Source organism: Pseudochaenichthys georgianus, chromosome 9 (genome assembly GCF_902827115.2).
Source record: "Pseudochaenichthys georgianus chromosome 9, fPseGeo1.2, whole genome shotgun sequence".
NCBI lineage: Eukaryota > Metazoa > Chordata > Actinopteri > Perciformes > Channichthyidae > Pseudochaenichthys > Pseudochaenichthys georgianus.
In genome coordinates, this window is record NC_047511.1 from 682,758 (window position 1) to 706,833 (window position 24,076).

General features: G+C 41.4%; 2 protein-coding genes across 3 annotated transcripts in view; one reads left to right on the top strand and one right to left on the bottom strand.

Moving 5' to 3' along the window:
- The window catches only part of pnpla7b (patatin-like phospholipase domain containing 7b), a 94,710-nt gene extending 87,958 nt beyond the window's left edge, over positions 1-6,752 (bottom strand). Inside the window, exons 1-7 of one of the 2 annotated variants that reach the window (XM_034090721.2) lie at positions 6,601-6,752; positions 5,590-5,633; positions 4,894-4,971; positions 4,603-4,690; positions 4,120-4,199; positions 3,580-3,671; positions 2,968-3,108 (exon numbers count right to left, since the gene is read on the bottom strand). In XM_034090721.2, the coding sequence (XP_033946612.1) occupies positions 2,968-3,108; positions 3,580-3,671; positions 4,120-4,199; positions 4,603-4,690; positions 4,894-4,971; positions 5,590-5,631 (521 nt within the window). In that variant the 5' untranslated portion in view covers positions 5,632-5,633; positions 6,601-6,752. Of the gene's footprint in view, positions 1-2,967; positions 3,109-3,579; positions 3,672-4,119; positions 4,200-4,602; positions 4,691-4,893; positions 4,972-5,589; positions 5,657-6,600 lie in introns of both variants that reach the window. The other variant, XM_034090722.2, reaches the window with a different exon arrangement.
- An 845-nt stretch (positions 6,753-7,597) lies between these two features.
- mrpl41 (mitochondrial ribosomal protein L41) lies at positions 7,598-23,104 on the top strand. The gene is made up of 2 exons (XM_034091218.2): positions 7,598-7,707; positions 22,348-23,104. The coding sequence occupies exon 2, from the start codon at positions 22,367-22,369 to the stop codon at positions 22,772-22,774; it is 408 nt and encodes a 135-aa protein (XP_033947109.1). The 5' UTR covers positions 7,598-7,707; positions 22,348-22,366; the 3' UTR covers positions 22,775-23,104.
- Positions 23,105-24,076: the final 972 nt, after the last annotated feature.

Genomic DNA, 24,076 nt, shown 5'->3' on the forward strand with positions numbered 1-24,076 from the left:
TTTCATCCACTTGAATGTGCGCAGTCTGTTAGGTAAACTAGATTTTGTCCGTATCTGGGCGAGCTCGACTGACGCTGACGTCATTGTCTTATCAGAAACATGGCTAAACAAATCTATTTTGGCCTCTGACATTGCCTTAAATGGTTTTAATGTGTATCGTACCGACCGGCCTAATAAAGGTGGTGGCGTTGCCATTTATGTTAAGAATAAGTTCAGTGTAACCACATTAGTTTCCAAATCGATCAGTAAGCAATTTGAATTTTTAGCCATAAATATAGAAGTGGCAAAGGGTCAACAGGTCATGGTGGTGAGTTGTTTATCATTAAGAGAGACAAAAAACATTTTGTTGAGCAGGGTTTTGTGCATGATCTGTTTGGGTTTGATTGGGGTAAAATCGATCTGTGTGCTGATGTGGAAACCGCATGGTCTTATTTTTATCTTGGTTTTATGAAGATCATTGATAGACCTGCACCCCTGCGTACATTTAGAGTAAAGGGACGAGACAATCCTTGGTTTTCTGCTGAGCTGTCCAGTCTCCTTCATGAGAGAAACAAGGCCTGGGCAAAGGCTAGGCAATCAGGCTCAGAGATAGAGTGGCTGCGTTTTAGGCAGCTAAGGAATAGCTTCACTTCAAATGTCAAAAGTGCAAAGTCGAAGTACTATTTGTCAGTTTGGAAAGCAATAAAATCGATATCCACCGGTGAGATCCGTAAGGAGCTGCCTCCGTGCCTCACCACAGCATCTGGCTCTATATCGGACAGGGCTACTATGCTAAATTGCTTTAATGAGCATTTTGTGTCCTGCGGTTCTATGTTTGATTCTGTGACTAACTCTGCTTCTGTGAACACTACAGTCCGTGACTCTGAACAACGTGGTCTGGAAAACCCTTTCAGTTTCACTCCTTTTACTGTTGATGTTGTTCATGAAGCTTTATCTAAGCTAGATCCTAGGAAACCGGCTGGCCCGGACAACTTAGAACCTTTCTTTTTAAAGATAGCTGCAGACTTTATTGCTCCACCTCTTACTTCTCTTTTTAACCTCTCCCTCAGCTCAAACACAATTCCAAAAGTATGGAAGTCTGCTTATGTCTTGCCTTTACTGAAAGGAGGGGAGGCAACTATTTTAAATAACTATAGGCCAATCTCTAAATTGTCAGTTCTGGCTAAGGTTCTTGAACGCCTAGTGAGTGAACAAGTAAAGGAGTTTTTATGTACAAATGACATCCTGTCTAAACATCAGTCAGGCTTCAGAAAGCAACACAGCACCATCACTGCCACGATGAAAGTGGTAAATGACATTACTACTATTTTAGATAATAAGCAGAGTTGTGCAGCTCTGTTTATTGACCTTTCCAAAGCGTTTGACACCGTTGATCATCGCATCTTAAAGCAGAGGCTAACCAGTATTGGCCTATCCAGCCTTGCAGTGGGGTGGTTTGTGAACTACCTCTCTGAAAGGTCCCAATGTGTTCACTTTGATGGACTGTCTTCTGAGTGGTTAAACATTTATAATGGTGTACCACAAGGTTCTGTTTTAGGACCACTTTTATTCTCCATATACAGTCCATAACTCCATAACAGTTTAGGTGAAAATGTGGATGAAGCTACTTTACATTTGTATGCGGATGATACTGTGATGTACTGAGCAGGTCCCTCCATTAAGGAGGCTGTTGTTAAATTACAGGCTGTTTGTAACATTATTCAGACTCAGCTCTCTGAATTAAAGCTTCTTTTAAATGTGGATAAAATCAAGGTAATGCTCTTTTCTAAAGCTAAAAAGACTCCAGAGCCTGTTGTAGATATTGTAACTACGCAAGGAACAAAACTTGAAGTTGTTACCTGTTACAAATACCTTGGTATCTGGCTTGATGATTGTCTTACTTTTAAACTTCAGGTCACTAATCTGCTTAAAAAGCTGAGGGTTAGGCTAGGTTTCTTCTACAGGAACAAGTCCTGTTTCTCATTTGAAGCCAGGAAAAGGCTCTGTGACCTTTGACCTGTGCTGGACTATGGGGATCTGGTCTATATGAATGCACCTGCACATTGCCTGGAAAAATTAGATGCCACCTATCACAGTGCTCTGAGATGTGTGACTAACTGTAAAGCACTGACTCATCACTGTACCCTGTATGCGAAGGCAGGTCTGTCTTCACTAACTGTACGGAGGCTCAGTCATTGGTACATGTTCATCTATAAAGTCATGTTGGGTAAACTACCTTTTTATATCTGCTCTCTGATCTCTCGACGAATTGAAAGTACGTATTGCCTGAGATCTCATGATGTTGTTTTATTAAATGTGCCAAGTGCTAGGACTGTCTTAGGGAAGAAAGCTTTTAGATGTGCAGCTCCACTAACTTGGAACAGTCTGCAAACCTGTTTAAAACTGAGCACTTTGGTTCCCCTGCATCACTTTGAAACTGGGCTGGGTGCCATGCTGTTTGATACTCATGGTACCTGTCATTGTGAATAGAGTTGTGTAAACTGTACCCTGTACATTATGTTGTGTGTCATCCTTATTGTTGTTCTGTTGTTTTTATGTTACATGTGTAACTAATGTCCTGCAGGTCACCCTGAAGAAGAGATCTTTTAATCTCAAGGGGCTTCACCCGGTTAAATAAAGGCTACAAACAATGATTGAGGTTTAGTTTATGCATAGGGTAGATTCTTTTAATTACATTTCCTTTTTTGTTTTGTGTATTTTATACATTTTGGATTTGCTTGGCGAGCTATTTTTAGAACATGCCCCGCGGACGACTCACGTTGCCCCTGCGGGCGACTGAGTGCCCGCGGGCACCGTGTTGGCTACCCCTGTATTAGTTAGATTTATTTTTCTCATTGTTGCAGTTTTATGTTGCTGCTTGCTACAGTAGTGGGGTTCTGTCTGATTCCTAGTTATATTTATAAAGAAAGATACATGGATATACCTTTTTTTTATTAAAGAAGGAATAAAGCATTCAATTTCACCTACCTGACATTTTTCAGCATGTACAGCACCTCGGAGGGCAGATGGGAGTTCTGGACATCAAACTCTGTAAGGTCAGCCTCCAGCAGATTGGGGGGGGGCTCCTTGGGCTGCAGGGTGGGGGGCTCCTTCCCGATGCGCAGGATCCTAACAACACACACACATGTCAAATGAATTCCTTCATACTGACAGAATGGACTACTCTGATTGGCAGGACAAGACTCTGAACCATCATTCTGAGATCATTTCACACACCTGTTCAACTTCTCTCAACACACTGGTATTTTATATTACACATCCTCCTGTTTAATAAGTGCAAGTCTGTTTATTTAAGTGTTTGAATGGAAATCCTGAATGGTTGTTTATTGGATTATTAAAGGAAGGATTTAGAATAACTGTGTTTCTGTATTCATCATCTACATTAGATCCAATTAGTGATGACTGACACTGACTGTGTTTTCTCTGTACCATCTTATCTTCATTGATCAAATAATCTTAACTCAAGGCACTTACTTGGACCTTGAGTTAAGATGATCAAACAACTATTTCAAAGATATGAATGACCTTTGAACCCTGGAGCTTATCGTGTGTTCAGAACATGCTGAAAACGGGACTCACTTGCGGGCGATCGACAGGACTTTGGTCCTCTTTCTCACTCTTTGGCGAGAAGCTGAGTTTGAACCAGAAGGGACTGAAGACAGCGTCTGAACCTGCAAAGGGAGACGTGTGTCGATTTGACGTGCTCGCATTCATTCCTCTCTTCTTAACAAACGGACATGGTGATTCAAGAATTGTAAAAAAGCATGTGAACACATTCATTGCTTCTCACGTTTTTTCAGCTCAGACTTAAATTTGAGATGGCCGATTATTTTAATACTTAACAAATAAGTGGTTTAAGAACCACCAAGATCTAAAAAGTATACCGTAAAAAAGTGGCTTAAAACTTGAAAAAAGTCCATTTTAAAAGGGATAATGACGACAATACATTAGAAGTTGAATGGCTTTGTTAGCTTCGTAAAAAAAATCTGAAAATTGTTAGGCACATTTGGGATCATGCAAAAACACAACTCAACCAAATATACAAGACATGTCTGGTTGTTTATAGACATTTAAATGCAGAAATGTTACATTTTAAACAATGTTTAAAAAGGCACTGACCTTTCTCATGATCTTTCGGCCGTAGAACATCACCTTGTCTCTCTTCCTGAAGCGATAGTGTGGCACGCCGGCCTGCTCCTCTGAAACACAGCAAGCATCTTCAATCAGGCCGTAACATTAGTAAAGTCATGTAATGTAAAGAGGCCATCTACAGATTGTCTGTGCCCTTGACACCGGTTTAGCTGCCTGCTTAAATCACACTGCAGTGCCAGGGCCCTGAAATAACACAATGCATGCACTAACTACTTTTTCTGTATCAACTACCTGCACGGTCACTACCAAACGTCTGCCACGTTTCAGTAACCGGGTCCAACCGTTGGAATGCATGCGTGTATAAACTGTGAACCCTGACAGATCTCTGCTATTGTAACAATCAGTCTCTGAAGCATTAACAGTGTACCAGGTCTTTTTCTCATCCTGAAACAGTTTAGAAACAGATGTAGTGTGAAAGCGAACAGGGGGTGCAGTGTGCAGGGCACTGACTCGACAGTTTGTATCTTCTGTAAAGAAGGAACACAACAAGTCCAACGACAGAAACAACCGTCACAGCTCCGATCAGCACAGCCGTCAACTGCAACACAGACAGACAGAGGTTTGAAATGAGCAATCTGCAGTTATTTAAAAGAAGAGATGACCCTCTTGTTTATATTACCCATCGACATGTTATGTGATAAAAGGCAAAACAGAAGTCATTCATATGTCGCCATTACATTTCCAGTGCACTTCATCACACACTTTAGTGGTATTCTTTCAATTCAAACTGTGGGTGGTTACCATGTTTGCCTCCATCCTTTCCTCCACAAGCTGCTGCATCCTGGCCTTGATCTCACTGCCGAGTGGAAGCAGCAGGCTCTGAAACATGAAGCACAGGAACAACACGGAGAGAAGAAACCGGCAGGCAGGTCAGGCTGTGATGCAGCGTTCATTTGAAAATATGACAAGGCAACAACCTTATCATTTCAGTTTCAGAGCCGTAACCATCACGTGAAATACATAAAGCATAGCAGAATACTTGTTTTAAATGTGTCATGTATTTCATTAGGAAAAACACCTCTGAATGATATGCCGACTGTTATATCATACATACAATATGCTTACAATAACTAGTGCAGTAACTATGCTGCGTTGCTGCAAAGCTGGAGCAACAATTGCTTTACCGTTATCTATTCAAATATGACTTATATAAAACATGTGGCAGGTCCAAACTACACCAACTGGGTTACCAGAAATACACCCACAAAGTGAGAACAGTCCTCCAGATTGGCATGTTCTCTTGTGCACATTAACCTTTGTCAAATTGTACAATTCTTGCAAGTGGTGAGGACAAAATTGGCCCTTTCCAAAAGTGGTGGGGACATCTCCTCAGAGTTCTCGGCATCCCCAGTATAAATGAATGCCTTGCTCGGTACAAGCCAGGGCTATGGATATGTATTTTCAGACAGTGTAATGGATGGTGCTGAGGAGACTAACCGGGTAGATGCTGCAGCTCTCCTCTTCCTCATTCTCTCCCATGCCTGTTCCAAGAGACAATGCAGCACTGAAATTAGGCCATTTCTAGAGTTACATGAAATAATTGAAACCAAAAAGTCAAACAATGAGAACATGTCATCAAGATAAAGATTGTGAATTTGAAACTTCAGAAGATGGTCACATAATGACGTGGTAGAACATTTTGATAAAGCATTTGCGTTCAAATATTAAAAGTCCGGGACTAGAACCATTGACGCTTTTATCGCACGTGCCTTGCTCCACCCAAATTACCGAGACTATTTAAGAATCTGGGTTAAAGATCACCTACATGGCTCACAAGAAAATGGTCACAAGCTTCATGGCTGTAACCGAACACTCCCCCTCACGCTGTCTCCCCAGCACTCTGCACGGGATAATGGGATCAAGCCTAACGTTACTTTGTTTACCAGATCCATCTGTGGATCACTTCTGTCACATATTTACGACTCCATTTGTCTTAGTCTCTATTCGTGTGCCAATTCAAAATGAGCAATAATAATACATAGGTGTTTATCAGTGCTTTGTTATCTATATGTCGAAATAAAAAGTGGACTTAGGCATTCACGTCGTATCCTATTTTGGTCCACGTGAGATCATTTGGCCAAAGGGAAATGGCCAGGTATTTCACAAGTTTGGCGACAACAAGGAGCATCATATTCCTGGCTGACAGGATTCACATGCAGCGTTAGTGGATAAAGCACAATTACTCACACAGTTATAGTTTAATATGAACTTATAGTCAGAGTGCGCAGAGAGCAAACGTTGCATGTAAAATAAACTTTGACTTTGTTATAGCTGACTCTCACAGGGGGTGTCCGCTTCTGTGCAGTCCGTTACAAACACACACAGCAGGACAACCGAATGCGAGCTGAAAGCTACATTCAAAGAGTCTATAACTAATACAAACAAATTAACACTCAGCTATAGCCTACCCTGTTCTAAAGACCCGAAAACATATTTTTCCCAACGTACCTTTCTTTTTGGTGTCAAAGTTTCTGTGTATCTACAAATCTAAGAATAGTGTCGGAATGCTCGCTCTGAATGTCCTGCCACTCCTGTCAAAATAAAAGCATCATGCCGACGCGCGTGGAGCATGGACCAGAAGCGAGAGAGAACTGACTGCGGTCAAGCCAGCCTCCACTCGGGAAAACCTAGTCAAGCAAGCCCGCACGTGATATTACGGTGCGCGAATATCCTATGCATTACGGTAGAGTCCTGGAAACACTGCCTCTGTGTTTATATGAGAATAAAACAAAAACTGTCCAGTATCAAAGACTCATCTCACTCCAGGGTGATAGCAGGACACCCCATCTAGTCACTTAGAAAAAACACGACATTCTGATGTACAGTTGCAAAATAAAAGACCGTTGAAGTCTCATATATGAACTATCATCCCTCTGTGTTAAGATGAGAATAAAACAAAAACTGTCCAGTATCAAAGACTCATTTCACTTCAGGGTGATAGAGGGGATGATAGCTCATATATGAGACTTCAAAGGTCTTTTATTTTGAAACAATACATCAGAATGTCATGATTTTTTCTAAGTGACTAGATGGGGTGTCCTGCTATCACCCTGGAGTGAGATGAGTCTTTGATACTGGACCGTTTTTGTTTTATTCTCATTTTAACACAGAGGCAGTGTTTCCAGGATTCTACCGTAATGTATAGTATATTCGCGCACCGCAATATCACGTGCGGGCTGGCTTGACTAGGTTTTCCCGAGTGGAGGCTGGCTTGACCGCAGTGAGAAACTGGGCTCTGTGGAGAGAGCAGGGTACCATTCAATAGCTACATGTTTTATTATTACACAGTATATCCATAAATCAGGAAAACATTGCCAATAAATTAGATACACTCTGCAGATACTGTTTTGCCTTCTTAGCATTTATTTTGAAGGGCTAGCTGTCGGTCTTCCAGGTAACTCTGGTTAACTTGACGCATTACAATCATTGACAGTCCAGTTCTAGTATCTCGGATTGTGATTGGTGAATGGTGTTACTTTTCGACCAATCACTGAGCATTTCATTGGGCAGTGAGTGCTAGCACATTGCTTGTGTTGGACAAACAGTGGGCTCAAGGTGAGAGGAGTCGAATTTTGTCATCATTTATGAGCGTATAGAGAGAATATTATGACATTTAACTGAACGACAACACATGTTTTCGTGTAATAACGTTAGGAACTGTAGTTTGCCAGAAGATGCTACTAACTGCAATAAGCTAGCTCGCATGTTATCGATAGCTAGCAAGCTAATGAATTCACTACAGAAAATGCAACACTTTCTGTGTTTTTCCTCAGACCGAGCAATAGATATGTCACCAGAAGGAATTTTACTGCATGTGGAAACATGTAATGTTATTAAAATGGTTTATTTCATACTTTTAATGTTAACAAATGGAGGTTAGCGTTTCTTTAAAAAAGTAATGTTCAAGCTGGGGTTTCTTATAGTTGTGTACTTCCCTAGATATTGGTGTTAGAAGTACTCAGATCAGGGATGCATACTTGTCACCTTTCGGCCAAATTTGCCGTTTTGAATCCAAAATAGGTCATTTGTGTAGATCTGCAATACAAATATGTTTGGGTAGGCCTATGGGGGGGTCTGGGACCATGGATGTATACTAAGAACTGTATAAAGCGTGGGAAGCAGGGGCCCTTTCTCAATGTCGAGTAAAGCTGCTGCAGAGTCACTATTTCAAGTATACTACGTCATCGAGTGGCGCTGAAGGACTGTTTAAATCATGGATGTATAATAAGAACTGGATACAGCGTGGGAGGCGGGGCATAATTAATTCCTATGAGAGTTGCTCATTAGCGCATGATGATAAAATCATAGATATATATAAACACTAGATGACTCACCCGCGCTGCTGGCCAATGGAGACCGACGTTGCCACTTGGCCGCCATCTTGCTACAGGCAGTTCTCTCATTCATAACATTATGGTTTACTATTTAAATAACCATAGCTTGCTCAATTTTCAAACGGTTTGGTTTTTTATAAACATCAAAGATGTAGTTATGATACTGCATACTTATAATCATTGACTTTCATATGAAAATAACATTAATTTGATATTCACACCTTTATCAGAAGAACCAAAACCAACATAAAATGTGCTCACAGACAGGCCAGTTCTGTCTAATTTATCACAATTATTTTTGACATGAGATCTTCATATCATCCTAGTTTTGTATTTAGTTTCTAGATTTGTAAACAAATCCAGAACCTTTGAAATATGTTATTGAAAAAAGACCAAGAATAATATAAACTGTACCATGTGTCCTTCTGTAGTCCATTTGTGGTTTGTCTTGTCTCACCCCGGCTGATATATCACAAAATCCACTGTTTAAATTGTTCCCTATATTGCCCCTATGCAATATAGGGAACAATTTAAACATAAACTATCCTATGTGTCCTTGGGTGTTATGAAAGGCGGCCCCCCAAAATAAATGTATTATTATTATTAAGAAGAACAACTTGGTGTGGTGTGGAGGGGATGTAGGAAGCAGGAGCAGGTGGGGAGAGATGGGACTTCAAGGTTATTTGTTTTAAATGTGTCTTGGAGATAAGGACCAGCTGCACACAATAAAATACAGTATAACACAAAACCAATAAGACACACGGTGACACATGGCACACCAACAATCAATCATCGTCCAGCCTCAGCTTTGGTATTCTTTCACAACCATGTTATGGGTTTATTAGACTGAGCAAACATAAACATATGTGGGGAACATAGTGCTGCGTCTCATGGAACATGAAGATTTAATAAATACATAGTAGGTGGCGATATATGCTCCTAGTGGTAGCGATTCGTCATTAAACATCCGGAGGCTGCACAGAAGTCCGGCATAGTCAGGTACTTCTGTAAACACAAAGCCAGCAAATTCCTGTATCATAATGCAAGATGTTTTTAACAAGCCAAACCACTTGGAAGAAATCATGTGTAACTTAAGTTGTGTTGAAAAGAAAGAGCAGTTCTGCCTCTCCCACTGGTGTAAAGTTGCTGGGTCAACTTTGTAATACTAGGTCTCACTGACAGCCTCTTGTTATTAGCCAGCTAATAAATACAACCACATACACAAAGAAAAGCTGCAATTTCAACATGTCCAAGCATCCTGTATCATAGCCATGCTAATCATGTTTATAATAAACCAAACCGTTTGTAAATCAGTCAAGATTTCAGTGAGTTAAGAGTATTTTTGTGCAGATCACTCACCTTACAACAGCTACCATAACGCGAATCAGAGTAACTGTTAACTGTAGCAAGATGGCGGCCGGTCAGCTACGCTGGACAATCTCCCATGAGCCATCTAGTGTTTATATATATCTATGGATAAAATGGCCCAACTTTTGAGAGAGTGAAACGTCACAGATTACCCGGCATGCCTGAGAAGTACCCGTATGTGCGCTCATAGCGCATGCGCAACTTTAACCAAAATGCTCGTTCACATCAAGCATGTCAATTTGCGTACACGTAACAGCACCGCACGTTCATGACAGCATGGTAATGATTTGTTATTATGATGGATTTGATATTAACGAGGCGGCAGCTAGCGGCTAGCTAGTCATTATGCTAATGTGCACATCAATCGTCATGTACTTATATTACGCTGTAACAGGATCTAGTGATATCCAACAGAGCTTCATTTAGCATGAAAGAATGATTGCACTGTATATAAAAATAATATATATACTTATAATAAGTAATATTAACTTTATTTAATACAACATTTACGGTACAAGATGTAATCATACAGCCCATGTAGTATGATAATGAAGTACAGCAAACATGTGCAATATATCCATTATTACAGCTCCGTGGGATGGCAGTAAGACGATATGGGTCCGTTCTTATTGTGCATCCATGGGTAAAGATAAACGCAACTCACATTGGTTTCTCAAACAGCATCTCTGTAAACTATGTGTATTGTATTCACTGAATGTCTTTAACGGCTCGTTGTAGCTCCAATAACTCCAGCCCCCACCCTCCCTGTGAGCACAGTGTGCTCTGATTGGTCGGGACCATAGACTGTATTTATAAATGGACGTAGTGTCCGTGACGTCACCCATAGGATTCTGCAGAGTTGCCGAGAAGCCCTTAGTAGGCGGAGTCGGCCACTAACGGCTTGACAGCAACATCAGAGTCTAATCCCGCCTGCTCCAAATAAGGGCAAAGAGGCGGAGCCGAGGCGGGACCTGCTGCCTCCGAACTGGAAGTAAACAGAGCTAGCTCAAGCTAAGAAGCTAAGCTAACATGAAATACATGCATACCAAGTTACTGCTAACAGTGTAGTTCCCCTATATAAACGTTACATTCATAATCAAATGAGTCAATCTGCAAGAGAATTGGCTATATTTTGTTATTCTTAATGCTTGTCATTCACACGTTAAGAAAATAAGTACCGATACATAGCAGAACAATTGTGGCGATGTTCAGCTTAATAAGCCTTGTTCAACATAATTTATTTAGCTAATACTACAGCAGGCGAACCAAGTCTGCGTTTCGCTGCATTCCTTGATCTCCAGTTATAACGACGGACTCCAGTTGTGGCCGCCGGAGCTAACGGAGCCGCAGGGGGCTAGCTCCAGCCGGCGTCCTGGAGCTAGCCCACTGTGGCCCCGTTAGGTCCGGCGGCCACAACTGGGATAATTGCGTCCCCTATTAACATTTGCTCCCGTTTAGCATTATGGGCGTCATAGCCATAGACTATAAAAGTCTTACCCAAGGCTGAATCATAAACTAAAATGTATATGTATGCATAAAGGGTTACGTCCTTAGCTGGCTAATAAGTAACAAGCTAAGCTACTAAGCACACAAACACCTGTGAACGGGGTTAACATGTATAATATTATCATTTTAGACTTCTTGGAAGTTCTGTTAGTACATTCAAGCGCACAGCACGACATTTTAATTGTCTGGTATTTGTAACAATATTCCCTAAAAGGCACAATCACCACGAACACGGCTAAAGCTAAAGGGTCAAGTACAGTACTATGACTAACTAACGTTGTTGCCTCTATGGTTGTAGCCTAGCAGAGTGGACAAGTTGCTGTTAGCTGACAGTGAGGCATGTACGTGTCCATCAAAGTGACCACGCCCTAATTTATGCAAACACTTTAAGACCTAATATAAATAAAAGGGTCGTGTTAGAAAACAATTCACTCACAGATTCATAATCATGAAGGTGGAATCTAACTATATTGATAATAATATTTATTGCATCCATGGGTAGAAACTAGGGATGCACGATATTGTTTTTTTTAAACCGATGCCGATAACTTCCTGCTTCTCAAGACCGATACCGATAACCGATAATAATATAATATATATATATATATATATATTAGGGCTGTCAAACGATTAACATTTTTAATCAGATTAATCACAGCTTAAAAATTAATTAATCATGATTAATTACCATTCGAACTATGTCCAAAATACGCCATTTATTTATGTATATTGTTGTGGGAATGGAAAGATAAATGAAAGAAGGCGGATATATCCATTTAACATACAGTATCTATGTTTATCATTTTTCTGCGTGTCAAAATGAAAGACAACCCACACACACACCTATCAATCATCAAACCGTGGGGTCTTTATTCTTTATGTGTTGATTTCTATCAACGGGGGAGTACTTCAGGAAAGTCGACAGAGGGGGGGGGGGGGGCTAGTGGAGTACTTCGTGAGTGACCACAGAGTGTGAACGTTGTGATCAGCTGTTTTAGCGCAGTTCTCCAGTGAAGGGGCGAGTCTTCCTCCGCAGCCGGTTGGCGTAGTTTTGGCACAAGTCCGTTGTACAGACCGACGTTAACAGCAGCCCTGTCTGTGCACTGCGTGTGATCTAACCGCCTTCTGGAAAAGCTTCACAAGTAGGTCGGTACGCAAATGCGCTGTGTGACACAAGTGACGGTACGCATTTCAGATTACGCACATAATCTGTGCACCCCTGTACTATAGCAATTTCTCCGTCGGGACTTCCTGCAACAACACCACGCCGTTATCAAAGATGTTCTATTGAGAAGACGATCACTACGTGACAAAAGTTTTCAAAACCGTGGCTACTGAAATCAATCTTACTAACTGCTGTCTGTGCAATTTACTCCGCGAGTTGGCAGACTTTATTTAGCTTACTTTAACATCATTTTTCATGGTGGGGCTAAGCCATTTCTTGGTATGGGTGTAGCCTACCCCAGCCATACCCTGGCGCTGCCACTGGTGGCACGTATGGGGCGGGCCATTCTGCACGTTAAATATATTAACGCAATTAATTACAAAAATTAATTACCGCCGTTAACGCGATAATTTTGACAGCACTAATATATATATATATTAAATGTACCTGTAGTTTTTGCACACCTGGTGGTAAAAAAAGACTAGAAGTGAGCAAATGACATGAGCATTACTACTATGAACAAAACAAAGCCAAGAACAGTTTTGACTCTTCAAAGTGACCATATTTATTTTCAAAAGCCTCGTCGATAGGTAAAAGCCCCGGTGCCTTTGCAGCTGGCTTGGGATTCGCCGCTAGTTTAGCAGCGCAGGCATCTTCGTACGCTTTTAACACACCATCGTAGCGATGGCGATGTTTCAGGTGACTAATCAGGTTGGAAGTATTATAGCTCGTTGCCTTTTTCCCTCCTCGTGGAACTTCTGCATTGCATTTGTTAATACAAATAGCAAGCAAACTATCTAACTCTGAAACTTTGAAATAGTCCCATACTACCGATGACATGTTTGTTTACTGTCCTGGCTTCACGGCCGCACACCATTTACGTCACAGCCAGGCATGAGTTAGGGAGCGCTGGATTTGTGAAAAACTCCCCTCTTCCTAAACCACTAATACCACAGTACTGGCAAAACGGGAGGAGCCGAGTGAAAAACAAGCGCCCCTCATCCCAATCCACCCATACCGCAGTATTTTTTTTTACCCAAAAAATATATTGTATATTATCGGGGCTATTAATACTTTTATCGGGATGACGTCATAATTCCTAATATCGGACCGATAATTATCGTACACCACTAGTAGAAACATGTTTTTTTCTGCTGTAAAGTTGGGCATTTTAACATGGGGGTCTATGGATTTCTGCAGCCAGTCCCTAGCGGCCCATGTATGAACTGCAGTGTGTGGCACTTCCGTATTGGCGTCCCGGCTGTTACCCAGAATGTGCCGCTTGGTCGGGACACGTAACATGAACGTGCCGGGGTGGCGCGGTCCCGTGGGTTAGATGCACGTTCATAATGCAGAGGGAAATAACTCTCAGAATAACGTTATTAGCACATTATTACAACTTGAGGAACGAATGTTTTTAATAAGGGCTGTACAAGTGTTCATACTGGGTAGTTTATTTAGTTTAAAAAAAATTATCCAACGATTTACAGACCACTCTTTCCCCATGTAAGTCAATGGGAAAAAGTGTTTCCGGGCCTGGCAACCTAACGGAAGTGTAGTACCGCCGTTTTGCCAGCACGAATATTTTCATCTGAGTCCGGCGCACTTCCTGGGGGCTTGGTTTAAATGCCCAGCATTCGGCGCCACTCAATGACGTAGTATACTTGAAATAGTGGCTCTGCAGCGGCTTTTCTCGACATTGAGGTTATTTCTCAATAGAGTGGCGAAGTCCCGCCCATCTACTTCCGGTCCATGGGACCTTATTTCAGAAAAATAATGTATTGAAGTCAATGGAGAGAGAAAACGTATCTTTCGATCCCGTTTGAATTGTGCCATGAATTACACATATGATGTTTGTCAATCTTACAAAATAATTTAAATGTAAAAAAAATCATAGTTTGTCGTAAAACTGTTGAAATATAAGACTATGAAAAATATGAAACTAGAAAGACTATAAATCCGCGTAAGTGATGTCACTAGGGATGTCCCGATCACCTTTTTCTGCTCCCGATCCGATTCCGATCATTTGATTTTGACAATCTGCCGATACCGATTTTTCCCGATCCGATCTTTATGCAATGCATTAAGAGAAAAAAAAGGTAACAGATAACGGCTGGTCGTCCAACGCGATGAATTCAGCTATCTTGGCTGTTATTGTGTTGGCCTTTTCACTGTTCTGGGGCAGTTTCTCTTTCCTTTTAAAAGTCTCTGAAAGTGTTGGTTGGTTCAGTGCCGTTACCTGAGTGGCCGCTGTGTACTCGTCGTGTTGTTGTTGGCGTTTGTTTCTCAGGTAGCGTATTAGATTGGTCGTGTTGAACGTAGCTCTGTTCTTTCCACCACGCGGAACCTCTGCCTTGCAAACATTGCATCTGGCTGTTACACTGCCTTCGCTTTCAATTTTATAATCCAAACTCCTGACATTTTCTCTGTCCCGAGTCACCAGCTGAACGTAGCAGAGATGGAGTACTCGAGTCCTGGACTCGGACTCGAGTCGGATTTGAGTGCCGATTTTCGGGACTCGTGACTTGACTCGGACTCGCGCACTGATTGACGCGACTCGGACTTGGACTCGTGAATTCTCGCACAGGATGACTTGGACTCGGACTCGGACTCGTGAATTCCCCCCCCACGATGACTCGGACTCGACTCGTACATTGACGCTCCGACTTGGACTCGGACTCGAGCACATTTTCTCTGGAGTCTGATGTCCTCTATCCTGTATGGCGAGTTCACGTACTGGGCCCCGCTGTTCCAGTCTAGAGATGTCTACAGACACACCCCGCATCGTGCTGTATGCTTTCACACATGCTGCTTCCACATTGGAAAAGAGCAGCGCAAAATGCTCGTTATGTGGAAACAATATAGAAGAGAAGGCTCCGTAACACATTACTCTAAGGGTCGAGTTCAGACATATAGGCTGTCTTGAACACTATCATCAGAGTAATGTGATCTAATCAATAAATAAAGATTCAGCCGATAACGAAAGCACATGGCTACTTAACATGCATAATGACATCATTTTGCATGCTAAGTAGCCATGTGCTTTCTGGGGCTAAATCTTTATGGTAAACTGATTTAACCCGTAAAAGTTCCTTCAAAATAAGAGTCCCAATCTTATTACTATCAAAATAAAAGTGCAAAACGAAAACTTTACCATAGGAAAATATTGGCATACAAATATAATCACTTCTCTAAAAGGTAACTCATTTTAAATATAGTTTATTTATATATAATAATAATATGAATATTAGAAATAAGCTTTATATTTGTATAGCACCTATTACAAGAATTGTAGCCAAACTCGCTTCACAGCAGTTCAATAGACAGGATAACAGCAATGTAGAGGAGCAGCTACATTTCAAAACATATATCCACGAAGATTAATACATGAAGACTTGTGACTCGGACTTGACTTGGACTCTTCTTAAGTGACTCGGAATTGGACTCGGACTCGAACACAGGTAATGATGACTCGGACTCGACTTGGACACTCCTTAGGTGACTCGGACTTGGACTCGGACTCGACTACGACTCTCCCTTGGTGACTCGGACTTGGACTCGGACTCGAAGAGTGGTGACTCGAGGGTGACTTGGACTCGTGAATTGGTTACTTGACTACAACACTGGAACGTAGCCTCTCGTTAGCTTACTGCTACTATTAGACACTGCGCCCACTCTGTTGCCAGATTTCAGAGAAATAAGCAACCAGGTCTGAAAACAAGCCCAAAGAAAGCAACACATACATGATGTTGTGTAATTTTAAACCAAAACTAAGTCCTCAGGATGACTTTAAGACGTGAACATGGTCATTTTTGTTTTGTAACATTAAATTAAAAAAAATATTTTATAAAAAAAAAAAAAAATCCTGATCCCCGATTTTTTGAAAATCACGTGATCGGCTCCGATCCCCGATCACGTGATCGGATCGGGACATCTCTAGATGTCACAATTGTTTTCCTCCACTAAGAGATGGCTAAGATCTATAGATTCTATCTATATGGCGCTGGCTAAGATAAGATAACTTTAACAAGATGCCTGTGTGCTTAGTACCAGGCTGTTATCATACCAGCAATGGGTCTTGCTCGTTCTTTCGCTTCCCGTCTGATCAAAGGACCAGGAGTGGCTGGATCAAGTTAGCTACCTAGCTAGTAGCTAGCACGTTAGTTAGCATTACAGCCTTGTCATTTTTATTAGCCTTAACATGAAGTAACATTAAGTAACCCAAAATGTTAAACAGTAAGAGTAGTAGTCATATTTCGTGAACCCTTTGAAGAGTACTGTCACCGGTGTGATCATTCTATAACAGTGGTTCCCAAACTTGTTGTGCCCAAGGCACACCAAAGGACAAGTAAAAATCTCAAGGCACACCTATTGTGCAAAATAGCGCTTATAACACGTGTTATCACTCATGTCATGTAAAATATCTGTAAATGTGCATAATTATTTACTAATGCCAAATAAAATGTGACAAAGACAACTATATTACTCATGAAATATTTATTAACGAAATATTTCAGAAATTAATTTGAAACTTTATCAAATTAGGCTTCATCAAAGCAGCAACACACTCATTTAAACCAGACAGGTCACAAAATTAAAAATGGAAACTCAGCAGAAATTCAGCACAGAGAACTGTCAATGCAAGGAAGCTGCACGGTCCATGGTCCTGAACTACAAATTATAAATGTAACATTTCAGCAATCAGCATTGAAACGTGCTATTGTAAATATTTTGCCGATTTACAAATTAGTGAGATACATGTGCCTGTCGGGGCACGCATAATTTTTTAATCCTCGGTGGCACTGAGGAGAGGGCCACTCGCAAGTCCTGTTCAACAGAGAGCCGTGACCTCCTGTTGTTCTTCATGTAAATCAGAGTAGAGAACGCCAACTCCAGAGATGGGGTCGTTACTAAACAAATGTAATATATTACATGTTACTTTTTAAAAAAAAAAAGTAATATATTACACTACTTTGTTACTATCTACATAAAGTAACTCGTTACTTTACTCGCCGAGCACGTACGAACTGCCCATGCGTGAGTGGCAATAACTTTCCTTACCAGCAGGCGGCGGTAGTGTGTATTTGTCATTCAAAACAGGCAACAACCGGAAGACGGAGAAGAAGAACAGACTACGTGATATAAACAAAAAAGCATGTGTTCTTTGCAGGTGTGTGTTGATGTTTGACGTGGTGTTTCCAGCAGTGGATAACAGCTTCTGGCCTGGACACAGTTTGCACCTCACCGTCACATTCCTGTCTATTCTTCGGACTAACTAAAAATAATGGGCATACCTCCACCCCTCGAAAGTTATCGCTGACTCAGCCATGTTTATGCAGCACTACACGTGGAGATGTGGACGTGCAAGTCGCGCAGATTACATACATATAAACCTACAAAGTACTGATATAGTAAATGAAAAAATAATTATTTTTGTGTAGTTGTATATTGCAATAATAACGTATGGTTGTCACAAAATCCCACGGCACACCCGGACTGCCTCACGGCACACCAGTGTGCCGCGGCACACCGTTTGGGAACCACTGTTCTATAATACACAATTTAAGCCCGGGGGAGAAATGCTAACGCTAGCATCGGCGATCGCCGATCTGTTCTACTTCATGCTATCTGCACAAATGGTTGACATTAAACATTAAAAAGACCAGGCAGCTCAGAGAGAATCAAAGGAAGGCAGGCAGGCAGCTTTGCATGACATACTTCTGGACATGTTTCATTGTGGTGATAGTAAGGGTAGTCAATCCCTTTTTTGACAAGACAGTAGTGACGGCCATCTTGGTGACGTGTGTTGTTCTGCGAGACCAGAGATGTAGTTCATTGAGTGTTTCACACAAACAAATGTGTTACTTCACAGTTTTACGATACTTTTTTTAACTTTTTTTAGCTTTTTTTTTTTTTAAATGATCTTTTAAATTGACAAACATCATATGTGACCTGCTCTATCGAAATCAGTCGCATTGACCCGAACACACATTTTGAGTTGTATACCCTGCTGGAAAGAGGAGATTCCTAGCTTTCTAATGATATCAGGATTGTTGTTGTTGTACTCCAAATATTAAGCGAAATATGTCACATTATAAAATGACTGTCACCGAGTCATCATTTTGAGAAAAAGGCCTTCAAAGTTTCTTCTTCTCTGGAATCCATCGATCTGATTGATTATTAGTGGAGCAAATGATCAAAATACTACGGAGGGAAGATATTTTTGTTTGGATTACTGGTCTGGGGGAAGCCCGCGAGTGTGTAGCTATGTGTGTGTGTTTGTGTAATTTTGCGTTTGTGTGTATTGCGTTTGTTTCCCGGGGAAAACCCTCACGAGAATCACCGGCTGTTGTTGTGCCTGCTGTGACGTTAAATTACTCCGTTCTCCGCTTGTAATTATGCCGAAGCTTCAAAGCTGTATTTATCATCTGAATTTGCCGAAATGTTTTTATTATTCTGAAAGCCAAGACTTTGTTTAATTGAAATCAGATGAAAACAAACTAACGGACCCTGCCGTGTTATTTATGATTACTCTACGCCTTACATTCATAATGTCAGCCGGAGGGAGGGGGCGCGGCGCTGCGGAAGAGCAGCTTGCGAGTGAGAGGTGCCTGTCATCTTCCCTTTACAAGCTTAAAGAATGTATTTATCGTGTGAGTTTGGAAATAAAAGTTTCATATTCTGAAAGCCAAGACTTTGTTTGTTTAAAATTAGAGATGGGGATCAGGATTTATTTTTTTATTTTTTTTTATAATTTTTTTTTTAATTATTTAATGTTACAAAACAAAAATTACCATGTTCACGTCTTAAAGTCATCCTGAGGACTTAGTTTTGGTTTAAAATTACACAACATCATGTATGTGTTGCTTTCTTTGGGCTTGTTTTCATAGACCTGGTTGCTTATTTCTCTGAAATCTGGCAACAGAGTGGGCGCAGTGTCTAATAGTAGCAGTAAGCTAACGAGAGGCTACGTTCAGCTGGTGACTCGGGAGTCGGGACAGAGAAGATGTCAGGAGTTTGGAAGTATTATAAAATTGAAAGCGAAGGCAGTGTAACAGCCAGATGCAATGTTTGCAAGGCGGAGGTTCCGCGTGGTGGAAAGAACAGAGCTACGTTCAACACGACCAATCTAATACGCTACCTGAGAAACAAACACCAACAACAACACGGCGAGTACACAGCGGCCACTCAGGTAACGGCACTGAAACAACCGACACTTTCAGAGACTTTTAAAAGGAAAGAGAAACTGCCCCAGAACAGTGAAAAGGCCAAACAAATAACTAGATGGCTGAATTCATCGCATTGGAGGACCAGCCGTTATCTGTTACCTTTTTTTTTTCTTAATGCATTGCATAAAGATCGGATCGGGAAAAATCGGTATCGGCAAATTGTCAAAATCAAATGATCGGAATCGGATCGGGAGCAAAAAAAGGTGATCGGGACATCCCTATTTAAAATCAAACAAAACACCCGAACCCAGAAGAAATAGTTTTTTACGCAAATCCACGTTTATTTTGAAATGAGCCGTTGCGACTTCCGACTGATTTCGATAGAGCGGGTCACATGTGTGTAATTCGTGGCACAATTCAAACTTGATCGAAAAATAATCTTTCTCTCTCCATTGACTTCAATACATAATTTTTTCGAAATAAGGAGGTCCACCGGAAGGGGAGGGACTTCGCCACTCTGTCGAGTACGCTTGCTTGCTTGGTAGCACATGTCTTCCGAGTCACCTGCTTCAGAAGCGAGGCAAGAATACTTCCCGGCATTCGGAAAACGAAGAGTGGAACAGGCGAGCAAGTGTGCAGGTGTGCGTCATATGAGAGGCCCCGCCTTACATTTTCTGCCACAGATTTGGGGAAATTGGTCCGTGCGCTAAGCATTGTGGGGATTTTAAGACCGCAGAGTCTACACATGTTCAGCCTCGAAATTTCTCACTACAAAGTACGCCGGGCTCGGTAGAATTCCAAGTATGCTGGACAGTGGAACAGTCCTTCGGCGGTGGAGCAGCTTTACTCGGCATTGAGAAACACCCTGTGAAACGGCCAGGGTCTCGTTCTTTCCTATGAGAGCTGCTCATTGGCGCATGAAGGCAAAATGGCCCAACTTTTAAGAGAGCGAAACGTCACAGATTACCCGTCATTCCTGGCTAGAGCATGCACAGTTGAGTTGCCCCTTAAGCCCCGTCCCCCGAGCTTCCACTCTCGGCTCACTAGAATGAATTGAGAGAAAATAAATCTAGATTCGGCCTTTAGTGCATTTTAAAACTTTAAGGACCTAATGATTCTAATAAGGGCTATACAATAGTTCATACTGGGTAGTTTATTTAGTTTTAAAAAATATCCGCTGATTTACAGACGTCTCTTTCCCCATGTTAGTCAACAGAGTGCCACAGTGATGCGTCCTAAAACCAGGAAGTAAGCTGCACATGGGTTCCTTCGACAAAAAAGCAATGCAATTTCTCCATAGGGTTTTGGAAAATAGCTGGAAATAAGGTCTGTTGTTGAGACGCATTCAAGAGACAGATCACGTTTTGTGCAGCCGGATAATCTCCACATGTCTACCCTACTTTTATCATTTCCGAATCATAAACCTAATCGATAGATTTATATGATTGATAGATTTATGATTTGAAAATGATAAAAGTAGGGTAGACACGCAGATCTGGTACTTGAGTAAAAGTAGAAGTACTCAGATCTTGTACCTGAGTAAAAGTAGAAGTACTCAGATCTTGTACCTGAGTAAAAGTAGAAGTACTCAGATTTTGTACTTGAGTAAAAGTACAAGTTCTCAGATCTTGTTCTTCAGTAAAACAGTGTAGGAATACTCTGTTACAGTAAAAGTCCTGCATTCAAAATGATACTTGTAGAAAAGTATTATCAAACTATAGTTGAAGTACCAAAAGTAAAAGTATTCATTGTGCAGATTGGTCCATTTCAGAATAATATATATGTTTTATAATGATTGATCATGAAAGTGTTCTGAAAGCTGGTGAAGGTGCAGCTAGTCTGAAGTACTTTGTAGACTGCAGGGTAGCTGGTGAAGGTGCAGCTAGTCTGAAGTACTTTGTAGACTGCAGGGTAGCTGGTGGATTTACTCCAGGTGGAACTCAAGTCTGATTCAACACTTGGTTAGATTTCACACCATTCATCTGTGAAGTAACTAAAGGGATTAAATACATGTAGTGGAGGAAAAGTACACCATTTACCTCTGAACTGTAGCACATCAAAATATACTTAAAGTACCAAATGTAAAAGTAACTATTGTGTTTAATGTCCCATATTAGAATGATATCATTACTGGATTTCTTTTTGATGTATTAATGTGTTCATCACAGCTGGTAACGGGGGAACTACTTTACATTTCTTTATGTACAGCTGCTGGATATGTTAACCTTTTATATATGATACTTTATGTATTAGCGTATTTAGTCAGTCAAGTCAAAGTCAATTTATGGTCAATCTTCTGTATGCGATACAGGCAGGGAGATCACAATGCTGTTTGTCACAATCCCAAGGAATAATGTTAACATTTCTAAAAGTACCTACATAATGTATTTATATTTAGTTTCAGCGAATAATCTGAATCTGTAGAGTGACTATTAACTCATTTTGTCAAATAAATGTAGTGGAGTAAAAAGTGAAGTATTGGCCTCCAACTTCTAGTGGAGTAGAAGCATACAATACAAATACTGAAGTAGAAGTACCCCAGAATCGTACTTAATTACAATACTTGAGTAAATGTTCTTCAAGACATTACACCACTGTCCCTAGAATACATGTGTCAAACAACATGTCTTCTCCTTTTCTCCGTCTTTTAAAGGAGGAAACGCTGTGGAACCATGGGCGTGTTATCCACGTTGGTGAGGGGTCTGGTGAGAGGAGCGGACAGAATGGCTGAGTTTACAAGCAAACGTGGATCAAGGACTCATAACAAAGGCAGGGGTGCCAGGCCCACCGGGCTGAGGCTGTCCAGCAGGAAGTTTCTGTCCATACGGACCATGATTCCTGAGCTTGTTGTGCCGATCTTGGAAGACTTCAAACTTAAACCCTACGTCTCATATCGCTCTCCTCGAGGAGTGGAGCCCCCCCTCTCAGCAGAGAGTGTGTTTGCTGAAGTAGTGGCCCCTCAGATCAGGAAAGACTATAAAGATGGCACTTTCAGCAAAGAACAGCTGGAGAAATATGGATTTAATCCCAAGCAGGAGGGGAAGCTCTTCAAGCTGTTTCCAAAGAACTATGTTCGGTAAAGATGCAGATCTTTGACAAAGAAAGTGATCAGACTGAAAGCGGTTTGCTTTCTGGTGTGAAAACTGGTGTGACACTTTCAGGAAAAGTATCACACATGGGTCTGGCTGTGTTTAGAAAAAGCATGCAAGTGGTTGACATCTGGCAAACTAAAACCTGTAAGTCTATGACCCATACTGCAGAGTTGCATCAGTCATTTCCTTATAGTTATTTTTCACTTTGTTCAGAACCCCTTGATTTAACGTTTATACATGCACAGTGAACTTTAACTTTTCAATGTAACTTTATTTGTCAAAGTGTAATGACTGCAATTAAAATGGCTTCTAAAAGTTTTTATTTTGTACTGTCATAACGGAAGCGTTCCATATTGTTTGATGGAGGACATGCTGTGTGTGATTGGTAATGTGTCACAATTTTCATTTTTACAGAACCACTGATCAAATAAGTTCAAGCCAAACACTGACTGCTCTGTGTACGGTCGCCTTACACAATGTAGACCTAGTTCTGAATTCGTTATCCAATACTTATTACAAATAGTATTAGCAAAAAAAAATTGTAAAAGTTACATTTGTAATTCCTTTTTTCCTTCCCCCCCATTTGGTGCCCCTGGTGGAACGCGGTGAAGTTAGTTTTAGGTTGGATATTCGACGGACATTCGCGGACCCGCCAGCAGCGTCAGTTTCCCCTGCTGTTGGCTGTATTACGGAGCGTCCACACTACAGCTCCAAAAATAGCTTGGAGCTGGGCGTGTCTGGAGCTTGGGGATTTTATTCAAGCAACACGGCCAACAACCAATCACATGAATCTCCCGCCCCCGACATACAAAGCAAAAACCCCCGGGGATTTTATGCGAGCAATATATATATATATATATATAAACTCCCCAAACAGGCGAAAACCTACCAGTTTCCCCCACTGTCTCTGCCACCTCCCTCCATGCCTGGTTCCTCCGGTTTGTATCCCGGGAGGTGAAGAGGGTCTGGTCATACAAAACCGGGTGATTCGCTACGGCGATAGTTAGTTTCTCCTCCGACTTTTTTTGAAAATATAGAAATGAACGGCGGGATATCTCTCCCAGCTTAGACGCGGTTTGATTGGCTAGCGCTTCAGCTGTCAGATTTTGGGAAACGGGATTTGATTGGCTGGCGCTGGCTACTCCGGCGTCCAGGCGACCAGAAGTTGAACATTGTTCAACTTCTGGTCGCCTGAGACGCCTCGCTCAGCTACCCACAATTCAGTTCGGCGAAAAAGCGCGGCTACGTGACGTCACCCCATTGAAAGTGAATGGGCAGCTTGGAGCTGCT

Coding starts and splice junctions, on each gene's coding strand:
- mrpl41 (XM_034091218.2), top strand. CDS start 22,367: ATGGGCGTGTTATCCACGTTGGTGAGGGGTCTGGTGAGAGGAGCGGAC.